An 18,699-nucleotide genomic window follows, 5' to 3' on the forward strand; every position below is an offset into this window, starting at 1 on the left:
CCTTCGAAAAGACCAGCATGGCTGATCGACTCTGTGTGCCCTTGCATAAGGCCAGCATAGCTAAGTGACTGTATGCCATCAAAATGGCCAGGTTATATATACATAATAAACAGTCTTAAATATCCAATACAACACAAGAAAAATTTGAACAATTAAAGTTTTACATAAAGCAATGGTTGTATATACATTTAGCATGGTGCATAACATGAAGGATGTTCCAATGGGTTCAAAGTCCTCAAATGGGTTGTCCTGGCTTTAAAGCAGATGCTAAAAACCCTAGATGAGGAATTGTTTCATGCCTAGAACTTGTAGAAAATCAATTTATATTTTATGCAGCATCGTCCTAATGCTTTACCTTGAGTTCCTTAAAATAAACAGATGTAATACACGTGTCTTGAAAACAATCGTCATAGAATTAGAAAATTTGTTGACACAAAAACAAAACCTACCTCTCGCAGTTGTTGCCGAAGTGCTTCATTCTGAGTCACTATAGCAACTTGGCATTCCAGATCTCTGTACACAGATCGGTAACCTACAACAACAGTATATGGTTATGTCAGCTTTCAATAAATACTATATCACAAACAGTTTTTAAAAAAATAAAAGAGTACAATCACCTTCACACAGCATTTACCTGGCCACAATGGTAATTATAATCTCAGCTCTCCCACACCTGCAAATTACCTATATAAATGTCATATGTGTAACAGTCATCTGCCTTCTGTGCTCAGGTGTTTCCTTACCAAATAATGGAATCTATCTACAGTGACCACTAAGACCATGAAACTAAAATTTTGCTTGAGGAGGAAGGCACTGTTTAGATAAAGGAATATCATGTGAATTGATGTGCATATATTTGTTATCTCACTTGTATTTGCCATACTTCAGTCACATTGTCAATGTAACTTGAACTAGAAAATATGTCAAAATCTAAAGGAAGGCAGTTTTTATCATCAGGGTAGAAGATCGAAGCAATCTGTTTTCTGGATGGTGTGAATGTAGTCATTTTATTGTAGCAGAAATGGAGTGTGATGGGCATATCTCCATGTAGTCATCTATTTACCTATGAAGTAAATCTATGATGAAAAAGTTCAACTTTAAGAAGAGATAAAAGTTACATTCCTTTTTATTAGAGTTGGTTGTCATTCAAAATTTAAAAATAGTCAGTACAGGCATTTGAAGCTTCAGTTCACTGGTCAAAAAGAACAGTCATATATAGGTTCTTTTCACTCCCTACTCATCACAGGCCTCTCGCATAAGCCAAGTGTCTCTTTGATACTGGCAAATTGAGCAATTGTTGAATCCAAATAAAGTTGAAGCATGAACAGCTGTTTTCAAGCCTAAGTGATACAAGCTGGGTGACCAAAGAGTCAGCCCTGTTTTACATATATAGTTAAGTTGTTGCTGTTGCTGTTGTAGGGTTTAATGTCATTTCTCAGCACAGATAGGCTATACATGGCGGCCAGTATAAATGGTGGAGGAAGAACCCGGGATCACCCAGGAAAGAACCACCAACCCACGGGAAGCTACTGGCAAGCTTTCTCACATAACCCAATTGGCCGAACCCGCGACTCAAACCCAAGCAGAGGTGAGATGGCAATGATCCGCAACAGTAAGCACTTTAGACCACTCAGCCATTCGGGGCCCCCATGTAAGTTGCCGACAGTAGCGAAATTACTGTTTTTTTAACATCATTTTCACATTTTGACATGAAAATAAATATGTTTCTTTCTTGCAACAATTTTTTTGCAGTTGCTTATTTGGAAGTAGGGAATTTACCATAAGCCTAACAAACATGTAACCTCATGGACTTTAAATAGCTCTTACTGATTATATGAAAGCTTTATTCTATATCACATGTTAAAATCAAGCACCTGCTAAGTGATATTTTGCTTCTGAGCAATATGCTTTCACTGATTATCTATGCATTACATGTAACTGCAGTTGGAAAGGAGGTAAAAGGTGAAAATATTGTTTTCATAAAGTCTAAGCTATTACATACAGTTGCATTTCACAGGAAATAGGGCCTTGCTAAAATACATCATTTGGTGAAATTGTCTCAGCTATTACATGTATTTGTAATTTACATGAAATATTACGCTCGTAATAAAACTTGACTGGTTGACGTTGTCTCAGATATTCGATGTAGTTGCAAGTTATATGAAATAAGGACCATGTTATAACACAAGATTTGGTGACAATGTCTCATGTATTACATGTACCATAAATTAGTGAATATAACAAGTGTCCATATATGTTGTTGTTGTTGTTATTGTAGGGTTTAATGCCATTTTTCAGCACAAGATAGGCTATACATGGCGGCCAGTATTAATGGTGGAGGAAGAACCCAGGAAAGAACCACCGACCCATGAGAAGCTACTGGAAAGCTTTCTCACATAACCACACTGGCCAAACACAAGACTCGAACCCATGCAGACAGAGGTGAGATGGTAGTGACCAGTAAGGGTGAGTGCTTTAGACTATTCGGCCACTTGCAAAGGAAAAGAATAATAGCACATAAAAAGTAGGCAAAAGAGATGCATACCAAACAAAATTAGTGCAACAGATGGCAATTTATTTACAAAGGGAAAAACCGACAGTGCCAGCCCATAATGAAGTATTGAAACATTTTAACTAATTAAAGCTCCATCTAGAATGTCAATTAAAGCCATTTAGAACTCACCAAAGTTTGGAGAACCAACAAGTGTCATGACTGGAAGCGCATCACTGGGCAAATAATACCATAATCCCTTAACATGGAATGTCCAGTTGTCTTTAAAATATTCAAAGAGGGATATCCGCCTGTTTTGTTGAAATCGATACACTTGTTGATGAAACAGATAAGCTATGTAAATATATGCACTAGGAATGGCGCCTGATAATCCTCTAGCTCCATAAAATCCATTGGCCTAAAATAAAAACAAAAGAACAAAAAGATTATAAAGTTATTGAGATGAAATTGTATAGTGGCTTCAATTAAGTCCAAAACATCAATGCTAGAATTAATATCAAAAGAAGAAACAAAATGAGGCTGACAAAGTAAAACCTTATCGTTAAACTGAGCTGCATCAATTTAAAATCAGCCTTTAATGAACCTGAAAATACATGATTTTATAAAAGTTATAAATAATCTTTATGAAATATGCTGAACAGCTTCTATCTTTTGCAACAACTTGCTGCAAAAAAATTCAATCTATTCAACAAGTTCATTATTTTCAATGGCATTTACTACAAATATATAACTATGCTAATTCAAATTAACCTGGCAAAATAAGTCTGGAGAATTTTCTCAAAAAAGATTGAAATTATTTGAAAAGCTTCAGTTATTTCATTTAAAATGATACTACAAATGTAAGCTTAATTTATGTTACGCATATTTAAGTTGATGTGATTGATCTTTGTCCATAAATGAGCGTAAGAGTTTAGTCTACCTGACTAGTGTCATGTAAACATGTTTATTTGGTTTTGAGTTCTAGGTACAACCTTGACTTTCGACCCTATGCATTCATATATTTTGCATTTCTCCAATTTCTGCTTCAACAATTCTTATTTTTTTATCTGACTCTCCTCAAGCATCTGTTTGTTTCTTGTTTGCAAATTCTTTTTTTAAATTCATGTTCATTTACAAGTAAATGATGACTGGTAAAATAGCAGACACAATTGATCAGATATAAGATAAAATAATTAATTAAAACAATTGCCATTTAAATTGATAATTACACTCTCTCATGTGTGCTTAAGTTTTGTCCATGACTGTTGTAAATTGAATGTTTACATAGCATTTGAGTTTGGAATATTCTAGGCCCAATCTTGTTTACAATTAGATTGTGATTCTCCATTGGAATGATTCACATCTAGGTCAATTGAAATGTGCATATATGTATATAGGGACATGATAAGCAAATAATTCATTCCTGTTTTGGGTCAGTCGCTGAGAATCAATTTGTGATCATAGTTTACAGTTATGTTCAGATATAATTTGAGAGGAATTACTAAAGTGCTCATTCCTTTTTTTGAATTTATGCAAGCTACTTTGAATTACTGTAAATTCATTCAAAGACTTTCAGGACTGCATCAATGTGTTATATCAGAACTATTGGAATTCATTCAGAAAAGTCTATATTTTGGTACTGACAAGTTTCATGTGATCAAATCTATCTTAGTTCATTTCTTGCAATGAAATCTTCACTGTGAGGCACTTCATGCTGCATTGTTTAAATCTCCAACCTACACACGATCGTTACTACAATGTTCAACACAAGAAGGAGCTTTTTGATACAGTAAACATGTCCTGCATCTTAAATTTCTTGAAAGAAGTAACATCTATTCTAAAATATAACGTTTAAACTTTGAGTATTTTATGAAGACGTTCATCATAAGTACCTTTTCTGTCTAATTATTCATTAACACACATCATTTGCATTTCCTGTTGATCAGGAATCACCATATATTACCCTCACCATCTCATCTTTTTGTTCTTAATATTGCTGGTCAATAATGAACCTTTATCAGTTGTAAATAATTTTTTATAGAACCTTTTCTATGGCAATAAAAAGCCATATGGTGCTGGTGATAGGACATTTAGAATTATTAGGGATTTAATTCGCAATACTTTGTCTCTTGAATTTTGAATGTTGGTTTCACTTTCTTTCAGCTACATAATTTATGACCTAGAGTTGTAACACTTAGGTACATATCAGCCCTACTTACAAGAACACAAAATTTGTTTCCACATTAATGCAGAAAATAGAATTTATGTTGCAAAGTGTTACCTCAATAAGTCAGATGAATAAAAAACATTACCCTGGCCCATCTATTATAATAAAATCAAATTCAATATACAATATTAGATACTTCAAAAAGTCGGATGAATAAAAAACTGGCCTATCTATTATAATAAAATCAAATTCAATATACAATATTAGATACTTCAAAAAGTCGGATGAATAAAAAACTGGCCTATCTATTATAATAAAATCAAATTCAATATACAATATTTGATACTTCATGAAGAAATGACTATCAAGCTTATTTATTGCTTCAGATGTAAAAGAAGTTTATGTCGAAAAACAAGATACCTGATCAAACTCATAAATTTAAATAAAATTTGTCCATATGGATAAATACATTAGAAGTCAATGTCATTTTAACAGGCACATCACAAATAGTTTATTAATGTTTACTTTTCTCGAACATCAGCAATAAATTATCCATATTTGAAACAACATTGAAAGATTTAAAATATGCTGAGGGAGATCAAAGGAAATAACAAAGGGCTAATATTCAAACAACAAACAATTATCCAACTGTAATGGAATTGAAGATAATTATCATTATCTAACAGAAATGATATTAAAGGTAATAAGACCTCTGGAGCTGCCATGACAATCTTGAACTTGGCCAGTGCCTCATGGAGTATGGTATGCATGTATTGATCTGTGAGGTTGAAATACCCTGAGGCTAGTAACACCTCATCCTCCCTCTCTGTTGTTCTTAGTAACATTTTGATTACATCTTCATCATCTGTTACACCAAATGAACCCATCTGTAACAGGGGGAATACCAAGGTGTCAACACAGTTACATCCCCACATCTTTTTGCTTGTACTTTCTTGAGTTACATCCCCTGAATCAGGGTTACTAGAGTGTCTGCCTAATGAGTCCCTTTGTTGATATGAAGCGGCAAAACGCTTGTTCAGATTTGTTACTTTTTCTCTAGCTGCAGCCTTAAACCTTGTTCCATCATCGGAATCTAAAATATAACAAGAAAAATTTGTACAGCCATTTATATTGGTTATAAGTAATGTACTATATCAAAAAGATCATGTCCAACATGCATTATCTAATTATTATGAATGTGTCATCTTCTATGCCTACTCTGTACATTATTTAATGCGCAAAGTAAGGAAAGGATACATAAAAGAAGGCAGTAATGAATGAAAAGTCAAACAAAGTAAAAAAAAAGCCAAGTTGTTCCCAGTTACTGATCACTCTTCACACCAGACCCATCTGATATCAAATCTCACATCTCTAGTCATCTCTCGTCCTCATCATGCAAAAGGTGGATGGCATATGAAGGGACCATGAATGGGGGATAGCACAAAAATATTATTATAGAAATCTCAATTAATGAGTACAAAAATGCCAAACTAGTTCTCTATTTGTAACCAATCTACATGCAAACAGTCAGGGTGATGTCATGAGAAAAACTGTAACCAATCTACAGGCAAATAGTCAGGGTGATGTCAAAACTTTCTTATTGAACATTTCTCAACAAAATGTACATGTAATACACATTTAACAAGTCATGTGGTGTTTTGTTAATAATTATAATAAGGAAATCTATATTTGAATGTGTGTGGGTTGCAAATCAGGTTATTAGGTCCTGATTTTGTTAGATCTGTACAAACATTTGATTTCTGTTGTTTTGGGAAACAAAATTGGACCATCCTGACATAGTAGAAAATAAAAGAATTTAATCACATCAAAGTACAGTAGTCCCCCTCTTGAATGGCCCCCCTGACCAGCAGCCACCCACTCCTTACAGCCATAATACGTTGGCACTGATGAGTTTGTGTTCAAAAGTACCCCTCACGAAAGGCCACCCGGCTAACGCAACCAGCATATTAGGGAAATAATATAAAATTTACCCCTCACAAGTGGTCACATTTTATTTTAATATGTATCCAAAAACAGTATTTTATTCATAACGTGTGTTAAGTAATCCGATTTCTGTTTCCCGATGTCAGGTTTTCGTTACTGAAAGAAGTGTTGACTAAAGTACATGTACCACTAAGGTTAATATTATATCATTTACGCCTCACAAGAAGCCACATTTATTCCATAAAGCCGAGAAAGACTCAAATTTTAATCCATACAAAAGGGTAAGTACATGTAATCCAATTAGCCTTACTGCTGTGTTATCATGAGATGTCCAGTTTAGTCACTCTGATAATTGTTAAAATTACAATTATTGAACAGTAGTAACAGCTGAAAAGTGGCATTATCAATGTACAATACACATGTCAGCAGGAAACTGCTTTGATAGCCTTTATGCCTTCCCTTAGTAAGATGTTGAGCTTGTTCACTTTGATAATTAGTGGCTATTACTACTAACAAGAATTGTCAAGATTACAAATCCTAACAACTGTGAGGTCAAATCAGCGTGATGTTAATGTACATAACGAAGCCATTTTGGCTTCTCTCAGTGTAAAGAAATGTATAAAAACAATAGGGTACCAGACTACGACTAATAAATCACATGACAAGATCACTTCCTTTAAAAACACATGGCAATTTGTTTAAATGCATAAAAATTGTATTATCAGTCTTGTAGTTGGCAACTTGAATAACTTACTGCAAAAAGATCAACATGTCATTGAGGAAAAGAAAAATTCTCAGTATAGAAGAGAAAGTGAAAGTAATTCAACTGATAGAAAAGGGGAAGTGTTTGAGGATCCTTGCAGAAAACTGTGAGGTCGGAAAGACTCAGATAAACAATATTTTGAAAGATAAGGAAACAATTCTGCAGAAGTAGGAAGGTGGAATGGACAGAGAAAGGAAAATTGTTTGAGCCAGGAGATGTTTGTATCCTGATTTGAATGACAAGGTTTTTGAATGGTTTTGCACTGCACATGCTGAGAAAATTCCACACATCGGTCGCATGATCCAAGAAAAAGCAACAATTTTGTCAGTTGAAATGCGATATGACTTTACCACAAGTAACGGATGGTTGCACAGATTTCAAGTCCGACACAATATTAAGTGTTTTGTTCTTAGTGGAGAGTCAGCTGATGATAATAATGAAGGTGTCAAAGACTGGAACAAAAGACCAAATGATATATGCAGGGGATATGACAACAAGGATATTTTTTATTGTGACGAGACTGGTTTGTTTTTTAGACTGTTACCAACAAAGTGACAGATGATGTGATCTGTAACATAATTATAAAGACAGTTTTAAAATTATATCAATGGTTATTCATAACATTCTTTTGAAAATGATGAAAGTTTGTTTTACATTTATTTCACAACATGCATGTGATTTTAAAATGAAAATATTACATGTTTTAGAATTAAATGTACTTGTGACTTTCTTAATATGTATTTACTATTCACATTTGTCATCCCCCTCTAGAAAGGCCACCCTCATTATAAGGTCACTTCCCTGCTGCAATAGGCGTGGCCTTATAAGAGGGTGACTAATGTATAGGAAACAAACTGTCAGGTGAAGTCTCTACATTGCTATTAAATATGTTCTCCACTGGATCAATAAGTACATTAGAGAATGTAATAGTTGGTGTTGTCTGGTATTATTTTTTGATGAAGAAACATTTGGTTCTAGGGAAATATCTACAAAAGTTAGGGACAATACATGGTTTGATAATGGGGGTCTCAGGTGTCTGACTCAGATAACAACTGAAAATAAGCTACCTAATCATATAAGCCAAAAGAAAATGACTGGAAATTTATATTTTAATAAAAGAAAATACAAAGTTTCTTTTTTAAGAATTAATACACTTTGAAACAAAACAAGAGTCCCTAGAAAGGACTGATCCTCAAATGAGTGAAAAGAATTTCCAATAATACAAGCACATTTATTCCTTTAAACTGCTGAGACTTGAAAACATCTCTGATATTCTTCAGCAATAACAAGATTTTCAAATTAGCTGCTGTGGTAGACATACTGTCATGGAATTGTGTATATTTCTTATTTATGACTATCTGGAATAGAATGTACTCGGGTTTAATTTCTGTGTATAATGTTATCTATATCATATATTATTTCGATGTAGTGAGTTTGATTCACTCCATGCTGCACGAGCGAAGTGCTTGCAATGGGAAAACTGATTTACCTTGAGCGCTTAGACCATACATTGCAACATTGAAGTGTATATATAGGATCATGATTACATTCAATTTTCACATTACAGAAAGTCTTCCCAGTAAGCGGTCCACTTTATGGCACAATATCTCCATTTCTGATACTTCCGAACTGTGTAATGTAATGCTAGATATCATTATAGTCTGTTTTCAAGTTCACCAGTATATAACTGAACAGAAGGATTGTATTCACATTAATGTTGCATGAATTAAGGAACGAGACAATGTTACTTCAAGTTCTGTAAGGTTCTCGTCAGATACAGGTTCACATATGAACCTGATTATTATGATAACCTTATATGGTAGTCCCGATGATATGATTTTCATAAAATGATCAACTCCACTTACGTGCATACATCAAGTACATCACTGCATGTTATACATGACTGTGTCACTGATATTACACTGATTTAGGTATTATATTTTCAGCTGAAAGGGGTGAAGGGCTCAAAAGGAGTGAAGGGCTGAAGAAGTGACAGAGCGATAGAGCGATAGTGACAGAACTATGCTGTATCTTTGTGTCTGCACTGTACTGTATGAGTTGTTTTAGCTGTGGTGCTAATTTGGGTTGGTATATACACGGTGTCTGCACTGTACTGTATGAGTTGTTTTAGCTGTGGTGCCAATTTGAGTTGGTATATACATGGTGTCTGCACTGTACTGTATGAGTTGTTTTAGCTGTGGTGCTAATTTGGGTTGGTATATACCCGGTGTGCTGCTGTCGGTGGTGATGTTGGCCCTGAGGAAGATAGTGGTCATCTCATGGTCAGAGACAAAAGCTTCAGGACCAATAGGTCTGCAGGGAACAACAGTTTATATGGAGCCTTAGCCAGACTGTGAGGGATGGACCAGAGGGATGGACCATTTGTGGCGGCTCCTTGACCATCTGGCAGAGTAGTGGGGCTGAAATTACCTTGTAGCTATGAACTGGATGCCACAAGATATATGTCCCAATTTATATTAAACCAGTTATCACTATTTGAGTGACAAAATGTCATTTTTTAAATATAAAACCAGTTATCACTATTTGAATGAAACATTATCACCGTTTATATGACACCAGTTATCACTGAGTGAAACCATATCATTTTTTAATAAATTCACATATCATTGGCTGAGTGATTGATTATTGTTTCTTTTTGTGCTTACTTTTTTGTTTCATTTCATTTCATTTATTATTGTTGACTGTTCATTTTATATTATGTCTTACAATTCGTTCCAGTTAAGAACCATACCATTTTTTTGGTATATTGTTTCAGTTATTGTTCAGTTATTTAACTCAGTGCACATCATTGTGTTAAAAATCCAGTCTTGGAACTTATACACATGCGTCTGGGGTATAATTTTTTCTATCTTTAATCATCTATAAATAAACATCGTAATTTCATTTATCATTCTTAGTGTCTTCATTGTAATCTGACCCCAACCCAGTTCATCTTGTTACACATATTAGATGTCACATTGGCACCATTTTCATTTAGGATCCAAAAGACATCATCGAAGACTTTTGGTGAAAACCCAATGTTAGTATGATCAGAGATCTCGCTAGGATTTTAAAACAAGGAGTACAGGACACCCAGTTTGGTAAAAATAGGAGTCCCACCATCAAAAGTTGCAGTCCCTTCTTTCCTACAGAATCACAGAAGTGAGTGCATCTATTTTTAGATGGAGAGGTTTCCGTAATGTAATCACTCACTTAAATATAGCTTCATTACAACAGTCCATTGACAGGATTGCAAATTTATGGTTTATTTATTTGTCTATGTCCTTGTAGTAATTTTAGGCAATGGTTAAAAAGTATCTCATTTGCTGTTTTTTCCCCCGTATTTTCACAAATACGTGTCAAGTCGGAAAACAGCTAAGACCTTAAAGCGCATCTCACAAATTCCACAACATAGCATTGTCCTCTAAGTTTCTGACCTACATAATTTGCAGTTTAAAGTTAAATCTTTAATAAAATAATACCTTGGCTTTACTTTCAATGATTTGTATATTTTTCTGAACATATTTGCCTGATGATGTACGAAAACAGACAATCTAATAAACTGGTACATCCCAGACTTAGTGAAGTCCGCCATTATTTCCCATTAGGCCTACTGGTTCACTTACAGTTTCAAACTAATTTTATGACGAAATAGTGTACAAAAGGCAGTTAATATATATCCAGATCACCGATTCTGATCTTAGAAAACATGTTTGTATGTTTTATCATCAAAGGATATCATGCAGGAAATTGATAGTTGCTACCTTACTCGAAAAAGGGTTAATGGTCAATCAGCTATCAAAACATATGCTTGTGAATAGGCATGAGTTTGCCAACGTAATCAATCTCAAACCTAGGCCTAGCTACTGATCTACTGATGAATACATTTTGCTATAAAACACTAGAACTAACCAGGCTAAGGTGAGGGGCATTTAAAAGAAGTATGGTCAGTCAATGTACCTCTTAAATAGCTCTTGTTCATCCATCAGAGTGATACTGAATTTTGTCAATCCAAGTAAGGATTTATTCCAAACACTAAGATAGGCATCACACACTTTCTTACACTTAGCTACTGTCCTATCCGAACTATCAATTCTAGCAGCTTTAGCACTCTTTTGAATCTCATTACAATCTTTGTAAGTTTGGCGTTTAACCCCAAAATACTTATCCAAATTTACGAATGGCATTTTGTCTAAGTCTCAACATGTCTTGATTCTCGTGCACTACTTATTCCGATACATTCAGAAATGTATGGGCAGCCGTCACCGCCAAAAAAACAATAACGAAACCTAAAGTTGTTTATTTGATGTACTTTTATAGATGACCACATGTTCATCTCTGGGTCTTTCTGACTCTGAATTCAATCACTGTAAATATCAGTACATTTTCTCACCCAGCCACCAGTCAAAGCCTCTGAACTGACCGCCCAGCTATTGCATCATCTTCTTTTTGATGTACTCTTATAATAGCAACATGTATGTACATCAAGGGGTCTTTTAGTCACTGAAGTCTGTCAATGTAAATATCAGCACAGCTAATTGATCAACTCATTTTCCCACAAAGCAGGTGGCTGAAGCAGTGGCAAGTCTTTGAATTTTGCCGCACACCTATTACATGCGTACGGAGGACTCCTGCCTCAGTGATTCTCTGCATTCCAGATCAAAAACTGGCATCCAAATATGCGTAATTAAGCGTTTCCGAGATCTCTGATAATTATCTATGATCATCCATCCAGAGGCAAGATTTTCATTATGGCTATCATGGCAGCCATACTGGTTGTACAATAAGCACCATCTTCATTTATGATTAACTAGGTATTGTAAGAAGTTTACTGGTGAAAACACCTTGGTGAGGAATAGAAATAACAATATTTTTAAGATGGCATCCATGATGGCCCTATTCAGGGTAAATCTGCATTATTTTTACATAAGGCAATTCAGATTTCTATGAAATCTCTTCTGATGAAAACCCCCTGTCAAAATGACTTTCTATTCAAGGAGTAGTGATTTTCAGATCAGGACCACATTAATTTAATAAGATATAAACAGTCTTCTTGTGAAAGCACATGTTGATATTACTTTCCTTTTTATGACTTGATGTTTTACAATTATGTTATGTAATAGAAAGAAAGTAAAATCAACAAACATTTTATTTCCCTACAATACAAAGTAAAAATTCAAGAGACACTTACAGTAGTGTGAATTAAATCCCAAATAATCCTAAATGTCTAATCACCACTAAAAAAATATAGAATGTCATTGAGTTCACAATAATCCAAATTAGTTTGTTAAATCAAAAGTCAATGAAGATTCTAATGAATATTGGAGATAAATAACTCCTCTTGAACTATATTTGATTTCAACAACACAACTGCAAACTCTGATCGTGGATTAACTCAGATTGTCACATAAAACAAGAATAATTATCTGTTTTACAAATCCCTATTTCACTTAACTACATCATCTAAGTGAAAACAAGACTGGCCTTGAAGTCAAATGCTAGTGTACATTCTGTTTACAACACACAATACAAACTAAATATACATTAACACACAATACAAACTAAATATACATTAACACACAATACAAACAAAATATACATTAACACACAATACAAACTAAATACATTAACACACAATACAAACAAAATATACATTAACACACAGTACAAACTAAATATACATTAACACACAATACAAACTAAATATACATTAACACACAATACAAACTAAATATACATTAACACACAATACAAACAAAATATACATTAACACACAGTACAAACTAAATATACATTAACACACAATAGAAACTAAATATACATTAACACACAATAGAAACTAAATATACATTAACACACAATACAAACTAAATACACATTAACACACAATACAAACTAAATATACATTAACACACAATACAAACTAAATACATTAACACACAATACAAACTATATATACATTTATTAACACACAATACAAACTAGATATACATTTAACAGGACAAGAGTTTCAAGATGGCTGCTATGATGGCAGCCATATTAGATGCAGACCATTATATTTAGAACCAACTAGACATCATAGAAATCTTCCGGCAAAAATGCCATGTCAATGTAGCTATTTGTTTAGAAGGAGTTGCAATAAAAAGATTTCAAGATGGCTGTTGTGGTGGCCATAATGGACTCAAATCAGTACCATTTTCATTCAGCACAAGTAGACATTTTGGTGAATATCCCATCTTTATATGACCACCCAATTAGGAGAAGAAACAAAATGATTTTTAAGATGGCCACTGTGGCAGCCATATTAGACATCAATCAACACCATTGTCATTTCGAACCAACTAGACATCATAAGAAGTCTTTAGATGAAAATACCATGTTGATAAGACTCTCAGTTCAAGAGGAGTAGCAATAACAAGGTTTTAAAGAAGGCCACAATGTCAGCCATATACATACATTGGACATTAGCACCATTTTCATTTAGGACCAACCAAACATAATAAGAGGTCTTTTAGTGAAAAAAATCATGCTCATATGACTGTCCATTCTGGAGAAGTAGTGATAACAAGATTTTTAAGATGGCTGCTATGGTGGCCATATTGGATGTCTGAATGGCATCATTTTCATTTAGGACTAACTATACAAGAGAATGAATGTGCGTGCAAAGTTCCATGACAATGCTCCAAGTAGTTTAGCAGGCCTAGTGATAACAGACCTGTGCTAAGAAATGGATGGATGGACAAAAAAAATTAATCCCAACAGCTCTTCTTGTCAATGGCCTGCAGAGATAAATATAGTTGGTAAACTTCGCATTGTTATATATTATCGCTATAACACACATGATCGCAGAGATAAATCTAGTTGGCAAACTTCGTATTGTTATATATTATCACCATAACACACATGATCACAAGCACACAAACATCAAATAATAAAAAAACCCACAAAGTTCTGTCTTTAAATTTCATGGGACAGTGGAGTACAGCATTAACATGTGGTCGCAGACATTGAGGGTTCAAAGGTAATGCAAACTGCATTAGTGTTTATCTCATTAAAGACTGGATGGTACTGGCATTTTAAATGAGTCTTTTATTAAGAAAAAATATTATGCTCTAAATACTTTTTTCTCCACACGCTTTTATTAAAATTTTAAAAGCAATGAAAATATTAAATTTAGTGCATCCTGTCAATTAAAAAGTACTGTCAGGACTGTGGAAAAGCTTTTCTAAATAATGTTGATGGTAAATTGCTGAATCTAATTGGCAATTATGTAAGGAAAAATTAAGTCATGTGTGTATATCAATAGGGAATTTCTTTTTATTTGCTTGTCGGTGTAAAATAAGGCAAAGTGGAATTCTTTCAACCATATTATTGTTATTAGGTTATTTGTTGCTAGAAAAGGCTGTAATTGAGTGGTATTTAAATAACAAACCAAATGTATGCATATTTAAAAAGTAAGTTGTATCAATTATGCTGATGACAATGTTATTCTTGCAGAGAATAAAAAGATATTTCAAAAAAGTGTATATGTACTTAAAAAAATACAGAATAAGTCAATATTAAAAACCAAATTGGTTACATTAAGTTTAAGGTAATATAATCAATTTCTATTCTGTTTAGGGTAACACATCAATGGAATTGATCAATATTTACATTTTAAACATATTAATTCATAATATTGGAGAAAAAAAGGAGAACATCAATTACCTTGTAAATCCAGCACTCAAACTTGTTTCAGAAACAGAAGTTCTATAAATCACCTGTTCACTAAAGTGGAAATCACACAAGAGTGACCTCTTGGATTCATGGACAGGCACCAAGTCAAGTCCATACTTCAATTACTACATGCTGCCAGGTTTTGAAGATGTCCACATTATCAAAGAAACATATTTTATTCCCCAAAAAACATATTTTATTCCCCAAAAAGCATATTTTTTTCCCCCAAAAAGCATATTTTTTTCCCCAAAAAGCATATTTTTTAAAGTAAATTATGTTTTTCCAATAATTCTTACCTATCACATTACATTGTGATAACTTTCTCTGTTACCTCTAAATCCAGCCTTCCTGGAAAAATGAAAAATGTATTTCTGTCGATAGAGTAATTGACAAAGGGATGCAACTCTTACAGGTTAACTGCCCTCCTGCCTCCAACTTCTTGCAAATAGATCCATAACCAGTCAACCTCAGCAGACACAGACCATTCATGTGAATACCAACAGACCATTCAGTTCCAATTCATGTGAATACCAACAGACCATTCAGTTCCAATTCATGTGAATACCAACAGACCATTCAGTTCCAATTCATGTGAATACCAACAGTCCATTCAGTTCCAATTCATGTGAATACCAACAGATCATTCAGTTCCAATTCATGTGAATACCAACAGGCCATTCAGTTCAAATTAGCTAATTCAGTGGGACTGATTTTGCTAGGACAAGTCTGTCCAAGATGTGGCCGACATGAATGTGAATTTGTCAATGATGACACCACCTGAGAAAATCCCAAACATTAAGTTCGAAGTCTTGGGATTTCGTCTTCCATTGCTTGTTCATGTAATTTAACACACAGTGGAGTAGTTGGATAAGAAAAGAATGTCCTTTCCAGACAGAAATACATTAGCTATGGCCTTCATCTCCAGAAGGCTGATTTGTAATGAATGGTCCTAAATGGTACTGAAAAGTATATCATAAACCATATATCATAAAATGAAACTAAACAAATAAAATGAATCCTTCAACAGTGATAGAGTACAACAGTACGTCAAGACAGAAATATATGAGGAGTAGGTGAGGACTCATCAAACAGTGGAAATTAGTTCTGCATGGTCTTCAAAAAAGCATGCTTCCTAGAATAAAAAGAAGTAGCAACTGAAGTAAGGATAGGATTTGGCACCAAAATCCACATCCAAGGTGAGATTACTCTTGTCTAAGTGGACAAAAATCTTGACACTTCTTTTGCAAAAAAGTTTAGGAGGGTGGGATTTGTGAGGTATTGGATGTGTTCCTAATGTATTATAATTGGGTTATTTATCTGAAGCAGAAAAAAATCTAGTAGATTCACAAGAGTCAACTGTATAGAGTAATAGCTAATAAAAGGTGACGTTCTGAACATCTTCTCTTGAAAAAAAAGAAAATCATGCTTTTATTATGTAGTAGAAATTATTTTGCTAGACTACACCTTCTACCAACAAAACATGGTCTTTCAAGATAGATGGTGTCCCATTACAGGTCTGAAATCTATATAGTGTAGCAATCTATGCTTTAAGAATGTGGTCTCTCAAGACAGGTTGTCTCTCAAGATAGGTGGTCTTTCATAGCAGCTGTTTCAAGACATGTTGAATTCAGATATTCTGGCAAATATATGCAAATAAACTGCAATGCAACATATCATGGACAATTCACATCACCCACAAATTATCAGGGCTGGTTTAAACAATATTTACCAAAAATGTCATTGTAGTGTGTATATTAAACTGAACAAGAGATATAGAGGATTGTCATGGGTGGTAAAGATCTCTCTGAAACAGTGCCAAGAACACTTTCCTACACATTCTAAATATAAATGTTCCTACACATTCTAATTTTAAAAGTGGGTGAACCAACAAGATAATGTGATTATAGATTTGTATACAAGCTACCTTCAAATGGATTATAGATTTGTATACAAGCTACCTTCAAATGGATTATAGATTTGTATACAAGCTACCTTCAAATGGATGCATCTCCCAGCCAGAGGTTAATGTCAACGTGTTGTCTTGTTGGAGTTGTAGTGAGAAGAGTGACACTGTCTGGACTAGCTGGGAGAAGTAGTCTGCCAACTCAGGACACTTGTTAAATAGAACATATCTATCCTGACGATTTGTGAAGTAACTGTCACTAAGATTGGCACTGAAATAGATAAAAGAACAAGTCAAAATTACATTTACAAGGTCTATAAGAACACAGCACACTAAGCTGCAAATAAAATGGTCATATCTGCAATGTAAATTCTGAGATGGCCATTGAAAATTGTCAATTGATCACTTTCTGGCATCTAAAATAGTACTAATGTGGCAATAAAGAAATTACCATCAATACTTTCTTAATTCAAGAACATACCTCGTGCTAAAATCAGCCAGAAATTAAATAGACAGCATAATCCCTTTTTGATTATGAGATGTAAGACTGCACTAAATCACCACATGACAAGTCTTGCTAATAAACTATATGCAGTCTAATATTAATATGACCAAATTAGTATGGCTGTCATGTTTACAAAAATCAGGAAATGCTAACAGATCTTTTTAGAAACAAAACCATTCCATTTAAATGTCAAGAAAGGCAAAGTAATAATCATCTTTTTATCAATGATGTTAGACAAAGTTGTGCAAATGTTTTTGGTAACAGTAGTTGTATCCGATGGTTGTATTTTTTGTTGAATCTAAAATACATTCAGGCTAGAAGACTGTCAAATTTTGTTCAGCGATTTCTGAGTAGATGTCCTTTCAAGGTTTCTATACTTTTACTAATGGCAGTCATATTTAATGGCCAATTAACATCATCTAAAAGAAGAAAAAAAACAACTTTAAAGAATTTTTAGTCAAATATCTCTCTGCCAAGTCTGCTTCAAATTGGCCTCACATGGTTTGAGGAAAACTTACAATCAACCAACTTTCAAGGAGGGAATGTGAATGACTACAATCAACCAGAATATGGCAATATCTTTTCTTTTTGAAAAATGTATCAGAAAAAATAGTTTTGCTGAAACTTAAAAAAAAACTGATTACCTTTGAAAAATCGATTGTTCTGTATAAATACACCTATGTGATGTAGCCACAGCAATAACACCTGGGCATTTGTTTGGTCCTTCAAAGAGGGCCTTCAGCGGCACCTATGTGATGTAGCCACAGCAATAACACCTGGGCATTTGTTTGGTCCTTCAAAGAGGGCCTTCAGCGGCACCTATGTGAAGTAGCCACAGCAATAACACCTGGGCATTTGTTTGGTCCTTCAAAGAGGGCCTTCAGCGGCACCTATGTGATGTAGCCACAGCAATAACACCTGGGCATTTGTTTGGTCCTTCAAAGAGGGCCTTCAGCGGCACCCTCAATAAGACATGCACCTTCATCAAATCAAGCCAAAGACCTTTGATCAAAGAAAGTCAGCAAAACATTTAAATAAAAGCATTGTTCCATTTTTCATAGTGACTGGAACATATTTACTGTGCTGTGAAAGTTTCCTGTTTGCAATAAAAAAGTTACCAATGGCAGTGTAAAACCCATATTAAAGTTCCAATATTTTGAAACAACAGACATCTAGCCATCATGTTAAATGAAGGTGGGGCATCTAGCAA

At 34.2% G+C, this 18,699-nt stretch overlaps 1 protein-coding gene across 4 annotated transcripts in view; it reads right to left on the bottom strand.

Annotated features, from left to right (window-relative positions):
* LOC149806254 (CDP-diacylglycerol--glycerol-3-phosphate 3-phosphatidyltransferase, mitochondrial-like) overlaps positions 1-18,699 on the bottom strand; it is a 61,363-nt gene that overhangs the window by 8,470 nt on the left and 34,194 nt on the right. For all 4 annotated transcript variants that reach the window (XR_016419878.1, XM_089951199.1, XM_089951198.1 and 1 more), the window contains exons 5-8: positions 17,074-17,255; positions 5,369-5,751; positions 2,684-2,909; positions 450-532 (exon numbers count right to left, since the gene is read on the bottom strand). Coding sequence is in view for 3 of the 4 variants with exons in the window: in XM_089951199.1 (XP_089807325.1) it covers positions 450-532; positions 2,684-2,909; positions 5,369-5,751; positions 17,074-17,255 (874 nt within the window). In the remaining variant the exon portion in view is untranslated. The remainder of the gene's footprint in view (positions 1-449; positions 533-2,683; positions 2,910-5,368; positions 5,752-17,073; positions 17,256-18,699) is intronic.

Source organism: Sinohyriopsis cumingii, chromosome 2, assembly GCF_028554795.1.
Source record: "Sinohyriopsis cumingii isolate HCF-2022 chromosome 2, ASM2855479v2, whole genome shotgun sequence".
NCBI classification, from domain to species: Eukaryota; Metazoa; Mollusca; class Bivalvia; order Unionida; family Unionidae; genus Sinohyriopsis; species Sinohyriopsis cumingii.